We start from the raw sequence: 21,205 nt of genomic DNA, 5'->3' as shown, positions 1-21,205 counted from the left end.
ATTTGACGAGGGCTTGAGAAGAGATTTTGTGATAATATTTTTGCTGAGCACACTTCCAGAAGATTATTCATTACCGACTTGATGGCCATTCTTTCTGGAGCGCACAGGGAAGGCTGGTGAGGGGGAAACGGGCAGCTCTCCAAAAGTCTTTGATGAAAGATGGTATTAAGACCAACTATAAGTTGACTGAATTCGGACCGAGTCCCACATCACTAATGTAAACTTGTGACTTGGCTGGGTTTGGAGCCATCTTCGGTTGAACTTGATGAGGTCAGCCAGGTGACATTATAGACCGCAGTCACCCTCTAGTGAGGCTGCTCCCAAAGACGTGGTAAGTGAGATTGGGTAGGCGGGGTAGTGCACATTTCTGTGGAAACGGTTTGTTGGGTTGCTGTTCTTATTGGTAATAACACTCATATGGCTTGGAATTGTCTGTTCCTTTTTACAACACCGGCACTGTAAACATTACAGATCTAATACAGGTTATAAAAGGCATCCAGTGACTTCCTTTTCTTTGGTAATTCCTGTGGTAAAAACATTAACTTTTTGACTGGAACCATTGTGTTGTTCAGCTTCATATTTTTCCCAATTTGCAGATGCAGTTCTTATAAACAAGAACCCATAATTATGATAGGTCATACGTGGCAGTCCATTTAATATTACAGTATTTAGTGTTGATATTCCTAAATTGTTTATCATTTAAGTTTTTAAAAAAAGTTTGAAATTAGAGGGGGCGTGGTGGTGCAGCAGGTTTGACTGCATCCAGCTCTCTGGTGGGTCTGGGGTTCAAGTCCGGCTTGGAGTGTCCCCTCCCCCTCCAGCCTTGCGCCCTGTGTTGCCGGGTTAGGCTCCGGTTTGCCACGGGACAAGTGGTTTCAGACAGTGTGTGTGTGTGTGTGTGAGTTTGAAATTAATACAAGTACTTTGATATCTGGAGTTGACTGTTATATCACTTTTCTCTGCTTGACTAATTTGGCGTCCACCACTTGCTCTCATCTGTTGCAACAGAACTGTTGGTTTCTTTTTCTTTTTAGATGCCCCCCCCCACACACACACACACACACACACACACACACACACACACACACACACACACATACACACACACTCATCCTGGGTGCTCACTCATGGTGGCCCGATGTAAACAGCAAGCCTGAGTGTCAGCATGGCTGTGTGGGAAATCCACCTGCACCACACAGCTTGCGAGGAGCAACTGTCCTTCCACTAGTACCTCCTGGGTGGCATGCTGCAGCCGTTTGGACAGCGGCCCACATCCTGGAAGGCGTCCCTGGGGAGGGCCACCCAGCCCTGCATACGTGTCAGGCCGTCGCATCGGAGAGAAGAGCGAGAGGGACCATCTGACAGAGCAATTGATTAGACGACACAGTTTAAAACATAAATGAAACCGAGACTTTATTAGTCATTTCACTTTTTGATTTATAGATACATATTGCATACATATTAGAGATATATGATCACGATCATTTACAAGGTATAAAATATTCACTTTGGGTAATGTTATCTGCTGACAATTGCAAAATTAACAGTGGCATTATATAGACAGGCACTAGGCATTTGAAGAGTTTCAAAAGTGCTTTTGTTTATTATTTCTGGCTTTTACAAGTACTTTCAGTGCTTGTGCAGTTAACTCCTGCACAGCGATCAAACAAACATTGCTGACATTTTCAATCGGGTCTTATTGCTTTATTACAATAATGGCGCACACACAATGCAAGGCCTGTAAGTAAACTACTGATAAGGAATGGGGCGAAAGTAAAATCGTTTGGGATGTTATTGTTTGCGGAGCTGATCATTTATTATTACTTCAGCGCTTGTGTCACTATTGCTTTGTAATTTCCCGAATATCGGTTATCATTTTTTTCACTTATCATTTCAGGAGCTGGCTTGTCTTTTAATCAGTGCTACAATTAATTTTTGTAAGTTACCATTACATAATTTTTGGAATAAACACGGTCATACGCCACTTCATTCCGCAGACCTCATGCGCAGGCCTGTGACCGTTCCAGTTGTTCCGGTACTATGTTTTATTGGAAACGTAACACGTTTGACATGTTCAGCCACATCGGGAATCCACAGGCGTAGCCTGGCGCGAGCCACGCATGAGCGCCTTGCTTCGCGCCACCCGATTGGTGCAAAGAACTTTCTTCTACCGAAGGCCGCGCAGAGGTGTGTGGCGTCGCGCGGATGGCTCGCGGGAGGCGCGGCCAGCCGTTGCCAAGGGGACAGGGGACAGGGGTGGAGCGGCTCCCGGCGGAACACGCTTTTAAATAAGCGGCTGGATTCGAAGTGTCTCGAGCACTCGGACGGGGTATCGCGGCACCTGGAAGAAGCGCTCCGAAGAGCTTTTCCTGTCTGAGGAGAAAAGGGTCGCGTTTCGAGGAAAAAAAGTTGTCGAAAGTCGCTCAACAATGTGCGGTGAGTGAAGGATTTAAAAATAATGGGAAAGACCTAGTACGTGTCTTGTTTTTTTTTTTTTTTCTTTTCTTTTGCAGCAAGAAGAAGCGTTTTCCCTGACGATCGTGACGTGACCGTGCTGAAAACTTATCATGCGCATTATATATCTATATCTTCTTCCTTTGTCGAACATTGAAAATTATTTAGTAACTTTTTCCACAAAATGAAAAGTTCGGGCCCGAGCAAAGTGTGGAATTTGTATGTGTGTTGCTTTTTTTTTAAAAAAAAAGAAAAAAAGAACAGCAGCAGCGACTTTTCTGAAGAGAATTTTAACGTGAGATAAAAAAGTGTGTGTGTTGTGTGTGGGGGGGGGGCGGTGGGGGTCTGAGGAGCTACGTGTCAGTTCGCGCCGCGGGTTTCGAACACACACCCTTAGGTTTAGGTTATAACACACACTTCTCTGCTCACGAAAAGCCAGGAGGATACGTCCTAAGTTAGTAAGGACGTACGTGGTTTTCTGGTCACGAAGTTAGAATATGTCAATTCTATGCCATGGTGACAGAATTAGGATATGTAATGTATAATGATTATGTGTTGCATTTTTGATTTCTGGTCAGAATAGAAATATGCCAGAAGTGTGGTTTCAATATATTTGCTTTCTTATCACACACACACCACAGAATTAAGATACATGATGATATATATGTATATATATATATATATCACATTTCTTCTACCAAAGTTACAATAGATGTCACTTTTGTCACAAACTTAGGATATATCAAAAGGATGCATATCAAATTTCTGGTCACAAAGTTATGAATACGCTGCATTTCTTTCTCAAGACTAATTTAGGATATATGACAGCGAGTGTCCCTTTCGCTGGTCTCATCTAAAGTGGCCGCTGGATATTTGCCATTTCAGGCTGCCGTGTCTGCATTTTGGTGGAGTGCTATGTATAAATTCACTCCATGAGCAAATATTTGTCCTTTCAAACAGTCTAGCCAACAGTGTGTGCAGTTTTGTGTAGAGAGTTTGAACCTCCACAATACAGGTTATCAATAACCGCACACTTTTCCCCTCCCTGTATGATATATGTGTGTTACATATTTGATTTTCTCTCTTAAGGATTTAACTTGCGATAATCATCTGTTCGACCCTGCGATATGTGTGTTGCATGTAGAAGTCCCAAACCCCAGGCAGTGTGCCCAGTGAATGTGTGGTCTGACACTGGCTCGGTGTTGAGCAGCGCTCACTTCACCTCTGCTGAACACTGGGTAGTCTGTGTGTCTCCCTGCATGTCTCAATGGGTCTCTGTTGAGTTCCACATCAGCCTGTTCTTCCTGCAGAGGAACTTTCCGCAGCCGCGTAAGCCTTCTGAAGCTCTGTGGGTCATCATCATAATTTAACAACTCTTTTTGAACAATTTTATTTTTTACATTTTATAGGACGGTGCGAGACTTTTTAATGATTTGTTCCACACCATAAGCTCACCACTGCATTATCTTGTAGCAATGAAATAAGTTCCTCCTCTGTAAATTAATATGTAGAAGAGTACAAGGCAGAAAAGGGGGTGCGGTGGTGCAGTGGTGCAGTGGGTTGGACCGGGTCCTGCTCTCCAGCGGGTCTGGGGTTCAAGTCCTGCTTGGGGTGCCTTGCGGCGGACTGGCGTCCCATCCTAGGTGTGTCCCCTACGCCCTGAGTTACCAGGTTAGGCTCTGGTTCCCCGCGACCCCTTATGGGACAAGCAGTTCAGAAAATGTGTGTGTAGTACAAGCCATTTTTTATTTATTGCACACCACAAGCTTGTAAGTTATCTTAACATTATAGAGGCAGCAAATGGTTTGATGGTTAAGGATGTAGAATTGTAACCTGAAAGGTGTTGGTTTGAGCCCCATTGCCTACTATTGTTGTGGTTCCCTTGAGTATGATTCTTATCCAGAAGTGTTCCAGTAAAAATAGAAAAGCATTGGCTAAGCGCTGCATTAATCATCTGAAAAGTTTTGTGGTGTTTCTCAGTGACCAACACAACACCATGCACAGGTAAACAGAAATAATTACCTTGTGATGTTTGTCCCACAGTACTTGTTATGAAATATTATTTAAGTCTGAGTGACAGAGATGGTTAATGGTCTTAGCAGCAAGGTTGGCTTTAATTTTTAAGAGCTGACAATCTCAGCAGAATATACAGAAACGATCATCTTGCAACATTTTTGCAGATCTAGAACTACACTCATGGAGGTCGAATAGGTACAAGTCGACTAAATGTGACTGCGTAACCATCGGGTAAACAAAATATTAGCAACATACCTGACTATTAAGCATGCTCCTTCAGAGTGTTCATCTGATTCTCTGGATTTCATTAAGTAGTTGCAGATGTTCTACACAATCCTGAATCCTAAGTAAACAAACAGCTTCATCTCTGTCTTCTTCTGATTATTACTTCCCTATACTACTGACAAAAATATGTAAACTATGAAAGACGGATGTGCTGTTTCTCCATAAAGACCTTGGAAGTAAGGAGCACGTGGGACTCAAAACTTGAAGGACGGTTACTTTCTTCAGCACAATGTGATGTACTAAATCCATGAGTTAAAAGCGAAGTAAATTAAGTATCCCTTTGAATTCTTTGCAGGGATTTTTGCGTATCTGAATTACCGTGTGCCAAGGACAAGGAGGGAGATATGCGAGACACTAATAAAGGGGCTGCAGAGGCTCGAGTACAGAGGGTACGATTCAGCAGGTGAGTCTGACATCACCTGCCTTGCTCAGCTGCTTCACATCACTTTTTTCCTGTTTAAATCACTCACCAGTCACAATGAATATGCCCACATCGTGCTGGAGGAAGGAGCTTTGGGGCTTTTTCCATGTTTTATGAGATGCACTGTGGTAAGGCTTCCCAGAAGGGTTGTTACATTTACGGAGATTGTACACAGGTGATTCAAATGTCTTATGTTCAGGGCCTGGCAAACAATGGTATACAAGTGCCAGAAGCATGGACTTTGGGTGGCGGGGGGGGGGGGGGGGAGTAGTCGGGTAGGATGGGTGTTTATCCTACCTGTGTGTGTGCCGAGACAAGGTGTGACGCTGACGTGGAGCAAGTAAACAAAGGGCTGCCGACTTGGATCTTAATGCACCTTAGCACAGCGTAGTAGGGAGCAGCCAGTACAGACATGCTTTTCATACTGTTCAGCTGTTTTTTTTTTCCTTTTTTTTTTTAAAGGAAATTACCTTTCAGTTTTGTTTTTACAGAGTTTTCCTTTAGCCAATAAATGTAACTTTCGGCTGAGAGTGGATGTAGAAATCAACTCCTTTGGGTATTTTTTCTTTTCTAAAAATTCATCTGCTTGGTATTGTCATGTTCAGGCCTAGTGTGAACTGTCAGGCCAGCAAATCAGTGGATAAGAACCCAGGTCTTTCCTTCCTGATTTTTTTATATTATTGCCCATCCCAGGCAGTGGCATTCTGGGTACAGTAGACATTGAGCCACCGAAAGTTCTCAAAATTTCTAGAAGCCTGTTCTGCCACAAACAATTAAGCTGACAGCATGGAGGATGAACCTTAAGCATTGCAGCTGCATGGTGGATTACCACTCCATCAGCCCTCTTCCCGGTGACCCTCCAGGTTACTTTGTCACACACACACACACACACACACACACGCACACGCATGCAGTTTGTTTGTCCTACGCAAGTTTGCTCTCTTTAATTATCTGGCTGATACTTTGCATAACCAGGATTTTTACAGGTGGAAACCATTTTCTGGGAAGATCTCTGCATTTGAAGACCAAAAGAAAGCTAACTTTTTGTTTGTTAGTTTAAATATACTGCTATATTCAATGTATATTTTAATTTGAATATACAGGGCAGCTGAGCGTGTAGGGGTTAGAGCTGCTACCTCTGAATCCAAAGGTTTACTGGTTTGAATGTCAGCTACTACTGTATCATCCTTGAGCAAGGTATTTATCCTAAATTGCTGTATTAAAAAAATTACTCAGTGGTACAAATGGTAAATAGTTGTAGGTACTTCAACATTGCGGGTTTCTTTGGAGAAGAGCATCAGCTGAATGAATAAATGTAATAGTGTTTTGACAAACCACTTTTGTAATTATTTTCAACGGCAGACAGTTTACTTTGCTGTGTTTGGGGAATAAAAACAGCGCATGTGGTTAAATTAATTTTTCTGTACTCTAATTCTCAATCGGAAAGTCTTTTTAGTCACTACTACACACATGCACATTGACATACATGTACATGGACATATATATATATATACACACACACAAACATGTATTTCCTTTTATTTTTCCTGTTCTCAGGTGTTGCTGTGGATGGTCACAGCAAAGATTTGAAAGATGACAACAATAACATCTGCCTTATTAAGAAGAAGGGCAAAGTTAAGGCCCTAGATGAAGAACTGTACAGTAAGTCAGCACACAGTTTTGGTGATGTAACACTGGAAAAGAGATTCATTCTCTCATCCCTTTTATTTTAACCGATGTCTTGTGTTTTTCCTCCACTTCCACGTCTTTGATCTTGTTATTACCACTTGGACCGTCTCTCCCAGGGCCATTTCCTTTGTTTTTAGCTCCTTGAAGTGTAATTTAGAAAGAGCAAAATGGTTGTGGGTACTTATACCTGTCATATATAATTTTTTTCCCCCCCTTTTGTTTGGGTATCATATCTGGTAAAGCTTCTGAGCCTCGCTCTATATCATATGATAGAACAGGAGGTAATGGGGTGGTGCTGTAAGCAGTCTGTGCAGGACTGTGAAGGTGTGTAGGACCTTAATTACTTTATGATGGACAGGTTGTTGCTAAAGGTAAGAGTTGACCTGAAACTCTCACAAAATTTCATTTAAAAACTTTGTGCTTAGAGATTTTTATAGATGTATGCTAATAACAAGTAGCACCTAACCAGACTGGTGCTTCCCCAAATCTCTTTTATTTCATGGCAGTAATATATGGCAACCCACCTCCACACCATCATGCCATGTATCTCCAGTAGATGTCCTAGCTGTCAAAACCTTGTTGAATGCCTGCTTTAGTCCTCTGATCTGCATTTTGGAACAGTTACTTACTGTTGTACTGAAGAGTATGGCAGCACCAGTAGTCTGTCTGGAATTTGAGTAGACAATTTAAAGGTTATGTGACTGCCATCGGCGGTGGCGCAGTGGGTTGGACCGCAGTCCTGCTGTCTGGTGGGTCTGTGGTTCGAGTCCCGCTTGGGGTGCCTTGCGACAGACTGGCGTCCCGTCCTGGGTGTGTCCCCTCCCCCTCCGGCCTTACGCCCTGTGTTGCCGGGTAGGCTCCGGTTCCCCCGCGACCCCATATGGGACAAGCGGTTCTGAAAATGTGTGTGTGACTGCCATCATGTTATCTGCTTCTTCTTCTTTCATTGACCACAATGAAAACTTTATACAGTTCTATTTATATAAAAAAATGTCTGTGGACCCTTAGGAATCATCTGGATTTTTGCACAAGGGGTTCCTATAATGTGATAAATATATGGCAGCATAAAATGTATGTTTGTTAAATAAGACTATCTTTTTGTATTATGATGACTTGGATGAAGATCATATCACATATCAGGAGTAATTCATGCAGAAATTCAGGGAATTCCAAAGGATTCACTTTTTTTAATTTAAAGTAAATACAACATGTTTTTCTGATGCCTGTGTTTTTCACTTTAGAAAAAGATACATTCAGTATGGATGAGGAGATGGACATCCACTTTGGTATTGCTCACACCCGTTGGGCGACCCATGGTGAGCCCAGTGCCGTCAACAGCCACCCACAACGCTCCGACAAGAATAACGGTAACTTGCCTTCATCACAGCACTTGTTTTGAAACACTAAGTTCTCCATTTTTGTGCTAGAAATATGATATAACCTGTATGCATGCTTTTGATCCAAGTCAGCAGTTCAGAACTTCTAGAATGACTATCAGAAGTGCTGGGCTTCTGCATATCTTGTTATTCCAGTTTTCCAATCTATGGAATGAAGAAAATTGAAATCAGGGCATTCAACCCTTACAGAGACAGGGATTTTATGGACCTTCATCATTCCCTAACGTTTGTGGACTTCCTGTAGTACGCAGCTGACGTCGCACGGTGTCAAACACAGAGATCAGGGTGTTTCTTCTGTGTTGTGCCAGCTGAAGCACTTGTGTTTTGTATGTCTGTGTCCTCCACCACAACAGCGAGTGATGCTGCCTCTTGGGTATATTACTGCAAAGACTATATGTAATTGCAGGGAAACTGACATTTTACATCAAACATTTATTCTGCTTCTGATATATGAGGCACAAATACTCATACTACAAGAATGAAAATGAGTGGTGCTTCTTGAACTGATGTGAATTTCCTCTTGTAATTTATTCCTCCAGAGTTTGTAGTCATACACAATGGCATCATTACCAACTACAAGGAGCTCAAGAAGTACCTGGTAAGGTGTAATTTAATGCATAAACACTCAAGTCTGCTCTACTCTGAAGATCTGTCGCTTCTGATGTTTTATTGGTTTTTATCTAAATATTAACTGTCAGTTTTGCTGGTAGTATAAGCCATTAACATTTTTTTGCTGTTTTCTTGGTGTCGGTTTGATTATGCCAGTCCTTTTACAGTTGAAAGATGTTTTCTTTTTGTTTTTTTAGTGTTCTTAGTTCTGTTGTCACCCTTCAGAATTCCCAGGGCTACGAGTTTGAATCAGAGACAGACACAGAAGTCATTCCCAAGCTTATCAAGTACCTGTATGACAACCGTGAGAGTGAGGATGTATCCTTCTCCATGCTTGTGGAGCGAGTCATTCAACAGCTGGTGAGTGGAGCGAAGAACGGGGTCTTGCCGCAAGGATTCACGCTTTAACAGCTTGAGGAATAACTTCAGCTTACCTGCCTGAGTTTGTTTAGCTATGTGCTTAAAATGAATAAATCCATGCAGTTTTCGTGTCCTGAGCTGTGTCCGGTAAAATTCAAAGTTTAAAATTAATCTTGTTTGAGCTGCAGGAAGTATAAAAGACGATGGAATTTTCTACTGAAATATTAAATTCCTCTGCTACTGAATTGAGGGAGGAGCATCTTGTGACCACCAGCTTTACACCGATGGTAGTTGGTTTTATAAGCTTATTTCATAGCTGCAAGTCATTACCAGCATTCTTCATAGACCAAAGGAGGCCAAGGGAATTGTCAGCTCAATGTGCAATAGGCAGACAATGAGCAATTGAGAGATTAGCAGAGATTAAGCAGATAGTGAGCCACAGAGAGTGAGGAACAGAGATCAAACACAGAGCCTTAGAGCTGAAGCTGGCTTATATTGACTTCCCTGCAGGCTTCCAAGCGTCATGGACTTGTAACGTCATTTTTCCACCCTTCCAAATGCATTGCGTAATCACACGAAGTTACCATGGCAACCACCCCAACATTTTCAGCCTTTTTTTTTTGCCTGACCCTTGTACAAGTGGCATTGTTAAACAGCAATAAAACTCAAATTTCACACTTTTTTTTATATCTTTCTCAGAACTAGTTCTATTGTATAGTAAGGTCACAGAGTGCCTAAGACAAACATAGATGAACGCCCCCCCCCCTCCACTTAAGCTGTAGCGGGAGGAGAAGGCTGAGTAACTCTCTTTTAGGCTGGCCTAATCAGAAACAGACGCGCATGTTTAATCTCTTCTCCCGCCTCCCTGACGCTGGCTGAGATGCTGTCAGTTTGGAAATGTCACAATAGGGGCCTTTTTCTGACTCTCGCTCTGCTCACCTCATTGCCAACCCCACCTAATTTGTAAGCTCCCCTGCAAAAATACAAACACACACACACACTCCGTTTATTTCCTGGTATGGGTTGGGACTGCCAACTCAGGGATAGTACGCTGTGACTTGTGACTAGTTTAATGCATGACTACTTTTTTGTTGTTTTATTTTACATTCGGTCAATAAACTCAAATTCTCTACTTTTTTCAATTTTTCTCCGTTACAGGAAGGTGCCTTTGCTCTGGTTTTTAAAAGTCGTCATTTTCCAGGCGAAGCAGTTGCCACCAGGTCAGTACAGTGTCTTTACTTGCCTCCTTTTTCATACTAGCCATGTCTGCAGTTCGGTGTTCTGAGTATATTGTTTGGTTCTCCTTAACCTGTAAACAATTAGGTTCTCCCTCTCAGGGTGGAGGAATGGTTCTTGGTAAGCCAGCTTCACCCATGGCCCCAAAGCTCACTGGTCTAATGCCAGAAGCTTTTTGGACTGAGGGAATAGTTTCACTCTCATGTCTGCATTGCCGAAAACTCTAAAATGAGCACTGTGTCAGGGGTTTTCAGTGGATCCTGTTGGAGTGGAGAGGAGTCCTTTTTCTGTACTTTTTTCTTTTTGTTTGGTTACTAACCTGTTTTCACCCAGTTCATGGGTCAGTAATATCTCCACTCCGAGTCCATTGGCAGAAGTCTGAGCTAAAATAGCTGGAAAAGTAAATGAAGCAGATGTAGAAGTCAGCTATGTTTTTCATGCTTGCTTAGGTGGGGGTCACTCAGAGAAACCATTCAGTAGTTGTCTTCATGTATCTTTTCTAGATATATCCTCAAATGCTGCCAAGGTGTCAGGCTGTATCGTGGCACTGTACCTGTTGTTAACCCTGAACAAACTAAAATCTCTCTCATGGTGTCACCCTCTTTCCAAGGCGAGGGAGTCCTCTGCTCATTGGTGTGCGGAGTAAATATGAGCTGTCTACAGATCAAATTCCCATCCAGTATAATTCCGGTAAGGTTTGCCTTCTTGTTGCACCCCACTGATGTCTCTTAACTTTGTGCCCACTAACCCTGTGCTAACCAAAATACCCATCCCAATCTGATGCTCTCTATATGCATCGTGTCTGAATGAGTCTTTTTCTGTGCTAGAATGTGTGAGCTGAAAACTAACAGAGCATGAATTATACTCTCTGTGTGTGTATGTGTGTGTGTGTGTGTGTTCATTCCCTGTAGCCCCTCACCACCCTGTCCTGCAAGATGGTGCTGCGAAAGCTCCCTCAGCCCCTGAGAGCCAGAGTGAGAGCGAGCCCCAAGGTTCGTCACATAATGTTACAGGGCTGTTGGCTTGAAGCTCAGTTGATCTTGTCTGGCTCTAGCTCTGTACCTTTGGGCTCCATTTGGCTGCCTTGCTTCCCCTCCTTACCTGCGTGTTCTCAGACAATGTGGCCTTCTCTAAAAGCATCGGTCTGCATAAATCATTTTGCAGCATGTTAAGTGAACTGTGCATTGCCGTGATTAGAACACTGCCTGAAATCAGATCAAAAAGAAACCTTTGGCTTTCCGAGGCTGGCTTCCTTTCCAAGACTGAGCAATGGCCTTTCTGCTCAGTTTGATCTATTAAGCACTGGGGTAGCGCAGAAAGCTATACCCAAATCTCTCCCGAAGTCACACAATGTAGGGCATTGCTTCCTTTGAAATCATCTTGATTTTCAGTAATCAAAAACATTATATGAATGAAATTTAACATCTTTTTCGGTAATACAAATCCTTATCTTTGCTAGATTGGAAAAAGGAGAGAGACATAGGTTTTGTTTTCATTCTTATTTCAGAAATTATCTGGTAGTGAGTCTACATGGCGCTGTGCTTGCAAGTTCCCTAATAACGTTCTGAAAGATAGATTAGCATCAAGAAGAAATCATTCACTCCATGTAATGACAGACTTTATGCTTTTGTACTTGGATTTGCACCATCAAACATGTTTATGGCATGTCAGGATTTTATTCATTTGAACATATAAGAATTTGTTTGTCATGAGACTCAACCCTACCTACCACACTTGACAAAAAACAGTGACAGTGGTGAGGCCTTCTCCAGCTTCCTCAGTGCCCAAGAAATGGAGAGTTTTTTGTTTGACGTGAGCTTTCACTGTGACACGCTATCTGTTTGCGTAAGATTTACTGTTGACTCCTTTCTTGTAATTCACCTGGATGTGTGCGTCCCAGTTTAAAGTCCAAGGCTGGTGAAGAGGAAGAGGTTGGCAAGAGAGGACTCCTCCCTTAACTCACATTTCATTGTAAAAGGACCTGACAAAGCAAGAATGTTATGGTGTACCGTATGTGGTGTGGGACAGCTGGTAGTATACAGGTTAGAGTTATTGCCTTCAGGCCCAAAAGTTGCAGGTTTGATCCCTGCCTCTGGCTGTGGTACTGCTGAGCAAGGTACTTACCCTAAAATTGCTCCAGTTAAATTACCCCGCTGTATTAATTGTAGGTTGATTAACATTGTAATTTGCTTTGGAGAAAAGCACCAGCTAAATGAATAAATGTATGTGTGGTGGCATAACTCAGGAGCACTAGGGTGAAAGGTTAGAGGCATCCTGCATGTTGACCTCATCAACACTCTGTAAAAGGTCTTCTTGGCTCCAATCACTGAGCAAGGATGATCTTGCTTCTCTTTATATAGTAAATGTAGATAAGAGATGAGAGTAATGAGTCTCTGCCAAGGATTCAACTGCAGTGTTTCATATAGTAACACATAGCTGGTACAGTAGAGGTTAAGAGCACCTATAAGCATTTCAAGGTCTATCAAAAGATTTTGTTTTGATATTAAACCTGAGATTCACAAACAAATTAGCTGCCTGAGCAAAAGGGTGAAAGAACTGCATATCCAGTGTATTCAGCGTAATAATAAAATAACCTGCTCATAGCAAAGGTCACAGACCTGATTTGTAACATAGTAGTTATGACAACTATTTAACGAGACGTTGAGATTTACAGACAACTTGCTTTTGCCGCATGGATAACACCTTTGGTTATTGTAGGACACTTTAACGAAGGCATTCAACAGAGGAACAGCCGCAACCGGTCTGACAGCTCCAGTGCCCTGCACTCAGTGGGGGATGGAAAGGCTGTCGAGTACTACTTTGCCTCTGATGCCAGGTAAGTGACATTCAGTCGTCAGAGGAGTTTATTCTGTTTTACCGTTTTCATACCACACTCGTATTTATCACACGCTTTTTGTAATGATATGCTTCCTTTTAACGCTGACACCACTCTTTCATGCCTCAAAAGTTATGATACTATTTTGTAACTGTTAAAAGCTGCTGCTTTTATTCTGCTGGTCTGTTCTTTAAGAGTGACTTATAGAAACTTTTGGAATACACCAGGGGTGACTCGCAGTGTAACAGCACTGATGGAAAAAAAATTGGCACAGATGCTGAGACCAGCTTTGGGAATTGGGCTTGCAAGCTGATACCCTTGTTTCCTCTGTGGGGCCCTCTGCTGACTGGAGTTTTTCCTCTGCAATTCAAATCATGCAGACAAAATGAAAGGCTTTTTATATACAGTATATGCTCAGTCTTCTCCGTTCTTTTGGGTTTTTTTTTTTCCTCTTTTACTAATCCCAGCAGTGCATAGCTGGGGCCCAAGAGGCTGTATTAACTGTAAGCAAAGGAGTAAGGAGTTATCCTGCAGTCAAGCAACTGCAACATTTATTCAGACTCAATATTATGAGCTCAGGTAGAATAGAAAGGAGTCATGGTTGTACCCTAGGACAGTAAATCAGATTTTTCAAGAACATGCATTGTTCAGCAAGTTGAGTAGTTCTCATGTTGATTTACTAGCATGGGTAGGAAGATAGATGTTTTTTAGAGGTAATAAACTACTGAGCTCTGATTTTGTCAGTGAATCAGCATCGTTGCAGAGCTGCTGTTGTGCTCTTCTGTTTGGATTCTTTGATTTTTCAGAAGTTTATTAGCGCACTAAATCTCTTGGGGAATTTTGTGGACTCCTTCTTTCCTGGTAAAGGTGCCAAAAGGGAAGCTGTAAAAGATTTTTTTTTTTTTTTTTTGTGCCCTCTGTCTGCATCTTCCTCACTGCCCACTTGCTTCTGCTCTGCAGCGCCATCATCGAGCACACCAACAAGGTGATCTACTTGGAAGATGACGACATTGCAGCCGTGGCCGAGGGCAAGCTGTCACTGCACCGCATGCGGCGGCAAGCCGGCGAGGACCCGGTGCGTGCAGTGCAGACCCTGCAGATGGAGCTGCAGCAGATCATGAAAGGTCAGTGGTCAGAGAGAGCATCGCTATAGAAGCACAGCAATCCATATCCTCATCTAAGTATGGGTTACATACCACCTGTCCTCTGCTAATTAATATTCTTTCCGTGTCTACAGATTACCTTTATACTGAGTAGTCTGTGGGATGTAATTGGGTTACAAAACACAAGTTAAATTTATAGCTTTAGTTGTACGCTTCCAAGTCAGTCTGAATAAATTAACTTAAGGTTCAGTGCAGTATCACACTGTCATTCACTAAACTAATTTTGGTGGTATTGACAGCCCAAGCTGTTCCGGGAATGGGAGGGAGGGTGTGAGCTGGTTTGTCTGGCATTTCTGTCTGAAGGTGTTTCCTGCCACTAGCCCAGGCCACCTCTCCTGACTGTCTCTAAGATAAATATGCACCCACTCGCTTCCTCCCTTTTTTTTAATTCTTTAAACACAGTGCCTGTGTTTTAGTGCTGGCTACATTCCTTGTAATAGCTTTTAACACAGTTTTGTGAAGAATGCCTTAAGCATATGTTTTTATGCAGTAGATGAACATGAATGAAAAATGAACGAAGTATGACACGAACATATTTCTCACACCAACCCTACCTCATTTACCTGGCACAGGTAACTTTGAGTCTTTCATGCAAAAGGAGATCTTTGAGCAGCCCGAGTCGGTCGTCAACACCATGAGGGGCAGAATCTGCTTTGACAACAACATAGGTACGGTGATGGGGGTATGGTGAAAGGCCACATATTTGTCCGCACCTTCAGGGATGCTGATGTCACTATAGTAACCTTGGAAACGGGAAAAAACATAAATGAAACATTACATCGACCTGGGAGCACAGGACTGACCTGTTTCTTAGTCGTGTGACAGCGACGTGGATTATTTTGATGGCAGTTGTCTATGTTTCATTTCCAGTGATCCTTGGTGGGCTCAAGGACCACCTAAAGGAGATCAAGCGCTGCCGGCGCCTTATCATGATTGGCTGCGGGACGAGTTTCCATGCTGCAGTGGCGGTGAGCAGGCCAATGGGAGACTCACTGAGCCAAAACACCCCTTTTTGATTTGTGTCTCTTACCCATGCTGTCATCAGCATTTGCTGTCTGTATTCTCTTAAGCACCTACGCATCAGCACCTATGCCTGCCATGCATCTGTACAGTTTGTAAAGGACACAAGTAACAATTGAAAAGTTACATACACAGTAACAATAGTTACAAAACTGTATTTAACAATAGAGCTCTTGTACAAGTATCTTTTGATATATTTGTCTACAGAAATTGATATTTTATTTTAAATACCTGTTCCATGGGGGGTGCGCTGGCACAGCGGGCTTGGCCGGGTCCTGCTCTCTGGCGGGTCTGGGGTTCAAGTCCCACTTGGGGTGCCTTGTGATGGCCTGGCGTCCCGTCCTGGGTGTGTCCTGTCCCCCTCCAGCCTTACGCCCTGTATTGGCAAGCCGGAGCCTAACCCCGCTTGGGACAGGCGGCTTCAGCCTGTGCGTGTGTGTACCCGTTCCATTCAGAATACAAACTACATTAAATACAGAATAATGTGCAAAACTGTAGTGCCTAACTGTGGAGTGCAATCGCCACGGACCTGCAGTGCTTTAAACACTCATATCCATACTGAAGTTATGTTTTACCACTAATTTTATCATTACAGATGCACCATTAGCAGCCTTTCCGGTGGCTGTATTTATGATGGTTATGATAAAAGTTGGTTTTCCCTATGCTTCTGTGTGTAGACTCGTCAGATCCTGGAGGAACTGACAGAACTGCCAGTGATGGTGGAGCTGGCCAGCGACTTCCTGGATCGGAACACACCTGTGTTCAGGGACGATGTCTGCTTCTTCATCAGCCAGTCAGGTACATGGTGAAAAAAGGGCTAAAGGGACCAATTATGCTTCGCTGATATATCTTTTCATATGATGTATTTTCTTCAGTCTGTTTTTTTCCTGCAAACTTTTTGTGACGATTCACTTGTGTTATGCTTTTTTTAATGTGCTGTGCTTCACATTATGCGGCAGGTAAGAACTAAGTCAGGGGAAAAGCGAAGTGCAGGGGCAGGGGAAGACTGCTTAAAGTTCAGTGGTAATACTGGCTTAGTAAAAATTTCGAGGAGAACAAGATTGTTCAGAAGACTTGAAATGCTTAAGAAATGCAACAGTTGCTGGTTCATTCATAATAAATCTTCCATCCTCCATCCCAGGAGAGACTGCTGACTCTCTAATGGCACTGAGATACTGTAAGGAACGAGGAGCATTGACTGTGGGAATAACCAACACTGTGGGCAGCTCCATCTCGCGTGACACAGACTGTGGGGTCCACATCAATGCAGGACCTGAGATTGGTGTGGCCAGCACCAAGGTATGTTCCTACACTGCATTCCACAAGATCACAAGACAGTGCAGCACAGTAAAGACCATGTCAGCACAGCACAACACAGCTCAGAACATCAAAGCTAGGAATAACATCACAGCATAAAGTAACCTAGCTCAGCGCTGCTTATAATTATATGACAGTGTATTGTGGTTTAGACCTTCAGGTGTTGCATTCTGGTTCCTGTATATCTTCTAGGCATACACAAGCCAGTTTGTGGCACTCATTATGTTCGGACTGATGATGAGCGAGGACAGAATCTCTATGCAAAAGAAGAGACTGGAGATCATCAATGGCCTCAAGGACTTGCCAGGTAGGGACTGGAGACCTAAAAGGAAACTTTACCAGATTTCATCTACTTCTTAGAGCATCATATTGCTGTAACTGTTTATCAAGTACTCCATCCATTGTAGTCCTAATCCCGTACCCATAGAATCAGAATCAGAATGAGCTTTATTGCCAAGTATGTTCACACATACAAGGAATTTGTCTTGATGACAGGAACTACCACAGCACAGACAGAATGACAGTGACAAGACAGGTGAGAAGATAGAGAATGTGAACAAGGGACAAAAAATATTTAAAAATATAAAGTACCCAATATACAAAAATAGTCACTAGATACAAATGCAAGGGAGTGTGAGTAAGAGATATGATGTGATAAATAGTTATAAATACAAATATAAATAGCATTATGTATTGCACTGGTTTACTCTCTAGCGGAGAGATTTAGGTGTGGATAGTGGATCCTAAACTCCATCCATTCTCTTTTAAACTGCACCTCCTTGTCTCTAACTCAAATTTTCTTGCTGCCGCAATTAACTGCATTACAGAATCCACCTACAGCTATGTACCGATAACTTCATCTTTATCTCCTTTAAATGATAGCCCATCTCTGTGCCACCATACACTATGAATTGTATTCCCTGAACTTCCACACCCATTTGATGGGTTGAAAGTACGTAGCTGAATAAACAAACATTCATGAACTTTGTCTCCTGGTCCACAGATCTGATCAAGAAGGTCCTGACATTGGATAAGAAGATCAAGAGCATTGCAGATGAGCTTTACCAGCAGAGGTCCCTGTTGGTCATGGGCCGTGGTTTCAATTACGCCACCTGCCTGGAGGGGGCACTGGTGAGTGTAACAGGTCTTTAATCATGAACTCATATACAACTTCTACCTGTGCGGTAAATATATGCAAAGTTATACTCTGTACTTTGACTTCTGTTGCCTTTCTCCATATGTTTATATGTCATTCCCTTTCAGGAGATAGTTGCACCTTACTGCGTCTGTATCATGTAATGTAATAGTTGAGTTCGTGCATAGATGAAGGGTGTGTGGTGGGTGTCTTTCCTGCAGAAAATCAAGGAGATCACATACATGCACTCTGAGGGCATCCTTGCAGGAGAACTGAAGCACGGCCCGCTGGCACTGATCGACAAGCACATGCCAGTCATTATGATCATCATGAGAGACCCCTGTTACAGCAAGTGTCACAATGCCTTGCAGCAGGTCACAGCGAGACAGGTGAGATGCACATGGGCATGTCCGTACAGTACGCATCAAAAAAAGCAGCTGCAATACAATACCACGTTGTTTTGCTTTGGGCTCACCCCACTCCTCTGCAGCTTTCACCCCTATACATACCTTTTTAATACACTCGTAGACTTCAGTCGGAGGATCTGCAGCTGCCTGTATCACACTTTTCTCCCTCTTTTGTTTTGACAGGGGCGGCCCATCATCATCTGCTGCGAGGATGACCCAGAGATCATGAAGAGTGCGTACAAGACAATCGAGCTGCCACATACAGTGGACTGCCTCCAGGGCATCCTCAGTGTCATCCCTCTACAGCTCCTGTCCTTCCACCTGGCCGTACTGCGCGGCTATGATGTACGTCCCCCTTCCATCACCTGTGCACTGCCACAGTGCCTTCTCCATCACCTGTGTGATGAGACACTCACCACACATTGTCCCACTGCCTCTTTGCCTCCATATCGGTTCTATTGCATCATCTTTTTAAGCACAGTTATGCAGATGCTTGGCTCTTTCCTTATTCTGTCATAGAACTACAACCAATATATTTCATACAGATATTAATACACATGCTGCTACTTAAATATGTACACTGGGGTCAGAAATGGATACAGTTACTTATTTGCTTAGCTGACACTTTTATCCAGAGCTGTTTATTGCTGTGAGCCATTTATAGTTGTGTATTGTACAGAAACAATTCAAAATAAATATTGTTCAAGAACCAGGTGGGGGTGCGGTGGCGCAGTGGGTTGGACCACAGTCCTGCTGTCCAGTGGGTCTGGGGTTCAAGTCCCGCTTGGGGTGCCTTGCGACGGACTGGCGTCCCGTCCTGGGTGTGTTCCCCCCCCCTCTGGCCTTACGCCCCTGTGTTCCCGGGTAGGCTCCGGTTCCCTGCGACCCCGTATGGGACAAGCGGTTCTGAAAATGTGTGTGTGTGTGTGTATTGTTCAAGAATACTATAGCAATAGTAAAGCTACAACCAGCACCCTTCAGGTTGCAAATCCATCTCACCATGGCTACTGCTCTGTCATTTCCTTTGGGCACAGTTTCACAGGTAGCTTCATTAGCATTCCCAGTTCAACAATGCTTTCCTGCTCCAAATCCTGCAGGCTGTTCTCATGTATTTTATGTGTCCAGTAACTTTGGTACTTTGTGAATTTCATCCTGTAAGCTTCCATTTCATCTGCATATTGGTTTTTTAAATTACATTATTCCTTCCTTCTTTCCCTACTGTTTTGTTTCTCTCTGTGTGTTCTACATTGTGTTGATGGAGTTCTGCTTTTCTTATTTCAGGTGGATTGCCCCAGGAACCTTGCCAAATCTGTAACAGTGGAGTAGATTTGGAGAGGAAATGGCAGGCAGGTGAAGTGTTGAATAAGGAAGAGGCCTGCAAGTCATAGTGCAATTTGGTGTGTGTGAGTGTGGTGGTGCCTGAGTGAATGTGTTTGTGTGTTGGTGCCATGGAACTGGAATAGAAGAGTGAATTACTGTGCACATGGGATGGCCTGGACATTTGACAATCAGTGCATCTTCATCCATCCTCTAGAGATAAGTGAAGGAAATTGAGCACTTTTTTTAAACATTTGTGCTACATACCAAAACCGCACTCGTCCTTATACATAAACCGAGGGATGGGACTAAAATGTAACATTTACTTGTCAGGCTTGGTACACTGAAGTGTTTAATACTGTGCAATATTTATAACTGGAGTGACCCAAAAGCTCAAGAGGACAGGCCAGAGAGATTTCCTTTGGAAATGGCAGCCCACATCAAGCCTTTTTGTGGTTGTTCAGAACTCCCTGGAATCCAGAGTCCTGGAATCCAGAGTCCAATAAAGTGAGCTGTTCTCTTTAGCAGAACAACAAACCAAATACAAGGTCTTTAATAAAGCCAAGACATCACAGAGACAGTGCTGTTCTACAGAAATCTGATGAAATCACAGGCATTTTCCCTGTAAATAATTTGCCATCCCTATGCTATACATTTTCTGCACTTTTGCAGTTTTGCTGTGTTTTAATAGAGGTTCAGAGTTCCAAAATCCTGCTTACTTTAGAGAAAAAAATTACATTCCTCAAATATAAATGATCTGTTTCACACTGGCAAGAATCCAAATGTCTTCAGCTCCAAAATGCCCATTCTAGATTTCTAAGTTTTCATTGTCATGTTCTACATTATTTATGGCTTCATATAAAGGAAAGGTGTGTGTTTTATTAGCCTTGAATAATTTTGTATTATCTGCCAAAGTATTTGTTAATTTCTCTTTTTTTTCCTTTGTCTTGAAGATTTTTGTACCTAACTGTGAGCAGTATCTGGACTATTTAAATACAGGAAGATCACTTGCCAGAATGAAGATTATATTTTATGTATCTTATAGTAACTGGTGAATTTATAAGTCTGTGAATGTAAACTAATTTTTACAAATAAATTACATTTGTAAATTGAGCCGTTTTCTCATGTTCCACTGATGTTACAGATTGAATGGTTGTGAGAAAATGGTTGTTACTACTACCATAAATTGGCCTTTTCTTTAAAATGTGTTTTTACCATGCTGAAGTGGATGAGTCTAGTTGACATAATACCAGAGATGCCCCATTTAATTCAGAAGGAAGTCTGTCAACCATCTCGGATACGATCACTGCAGGAACCATTAGTATTCACACGTACTGCCACCAGTGTGCAAGCAAGTAAGAGGGACCAGGAATTCTCCCTAGAAGAAATAAAGTTTTCCTTTGTGTTTGCAAATGATTGTCAACTTTGAGTCGGTTAGCCAGTCAGCGCGCTTGGTCCAAAGCACCAACATTTTCAATGCACAACCTGAAGTGGCAACACAGATACAAAAAAAACTTCCCAATTTTCAAAGATCCACTTCAAA

The 21,205-nt window shown here is 42.7% G+C and overlaps 1 protein-coding gene across 2 annotated transcripts; it reads left to right on the top strand.

The window, feature by feature from the left end:
- Positions 1-2,126: 2,126 nt before the first annotated feature.
- On the top strand, positions 2,127-20,756 carry gfpt2 (glutamine-fructose-6-phosphate transaminase 2). 2 transcript variants are annotated; one of them, XM_018756479.2, is made up of 20 exons: positions 2,127-2,436; positions 5,051-5,158; positions 6,734-6,838; positions 8,107-8,232; positions 8,802-8,860; positions 9,097-9,231; positions 10,390-10,451; positions 11,078-11,157; positions 11,379-11,459; positions 13,186-13,303; positions 14,264-14,427; positions 15,039-15,134; positions 15,337-15,434; positions 16,164-16,284; positions 16,628-16,785; positions 16,996-17,110; positions 17,807-17,934; positions 18,160-18,327; positions 18,529-18,690; positions 19,627-20,756. In XM_018756479.2, exons 1-20 carry the CDS (start codon positions 2,430-2,432, stop codon positions 19,669-19,671), a joined length of 2,136 nt encoding a protein of 711 aa, XP_018611995.1. In that variant the 5' UTR covers positions 2,127-2,429; the 3' UTR covers positions 19,672-20,756. The 2 variants fall into 2 exon arrangements, with proteins under 2 accessions (XP_018611995.1, XP_018611996.1); XM_018756480.2 differs by lacking the exon at positions 11,379-11,459 and having other exon boundaries at positions 2,130-2,436; positions 19,627-20,754.
- The last annotated feature ends 449 nt before the right edge of the window (positions 20,757-21,205 follow it).

Source organism: Scleropages formosus, chromosome 13 (genome assembly GCF_900964775.1).
Source record: "Scleropages formosus chromosome 13, fSclFor1.1, whole genome shotgun sequence".
Lineage (NCBI taxonomy): Eukaryota > Metazoa > Chordata > Actinopteri > Osteoglossiformes > Osteoglossidae > Scleropages > Scleropages formosus.
The sequence above is the reverse complement of the archived record's forward strand: the minus strand, read 5'-3'. Positions and strand labels throughout refer to the sequence as shown.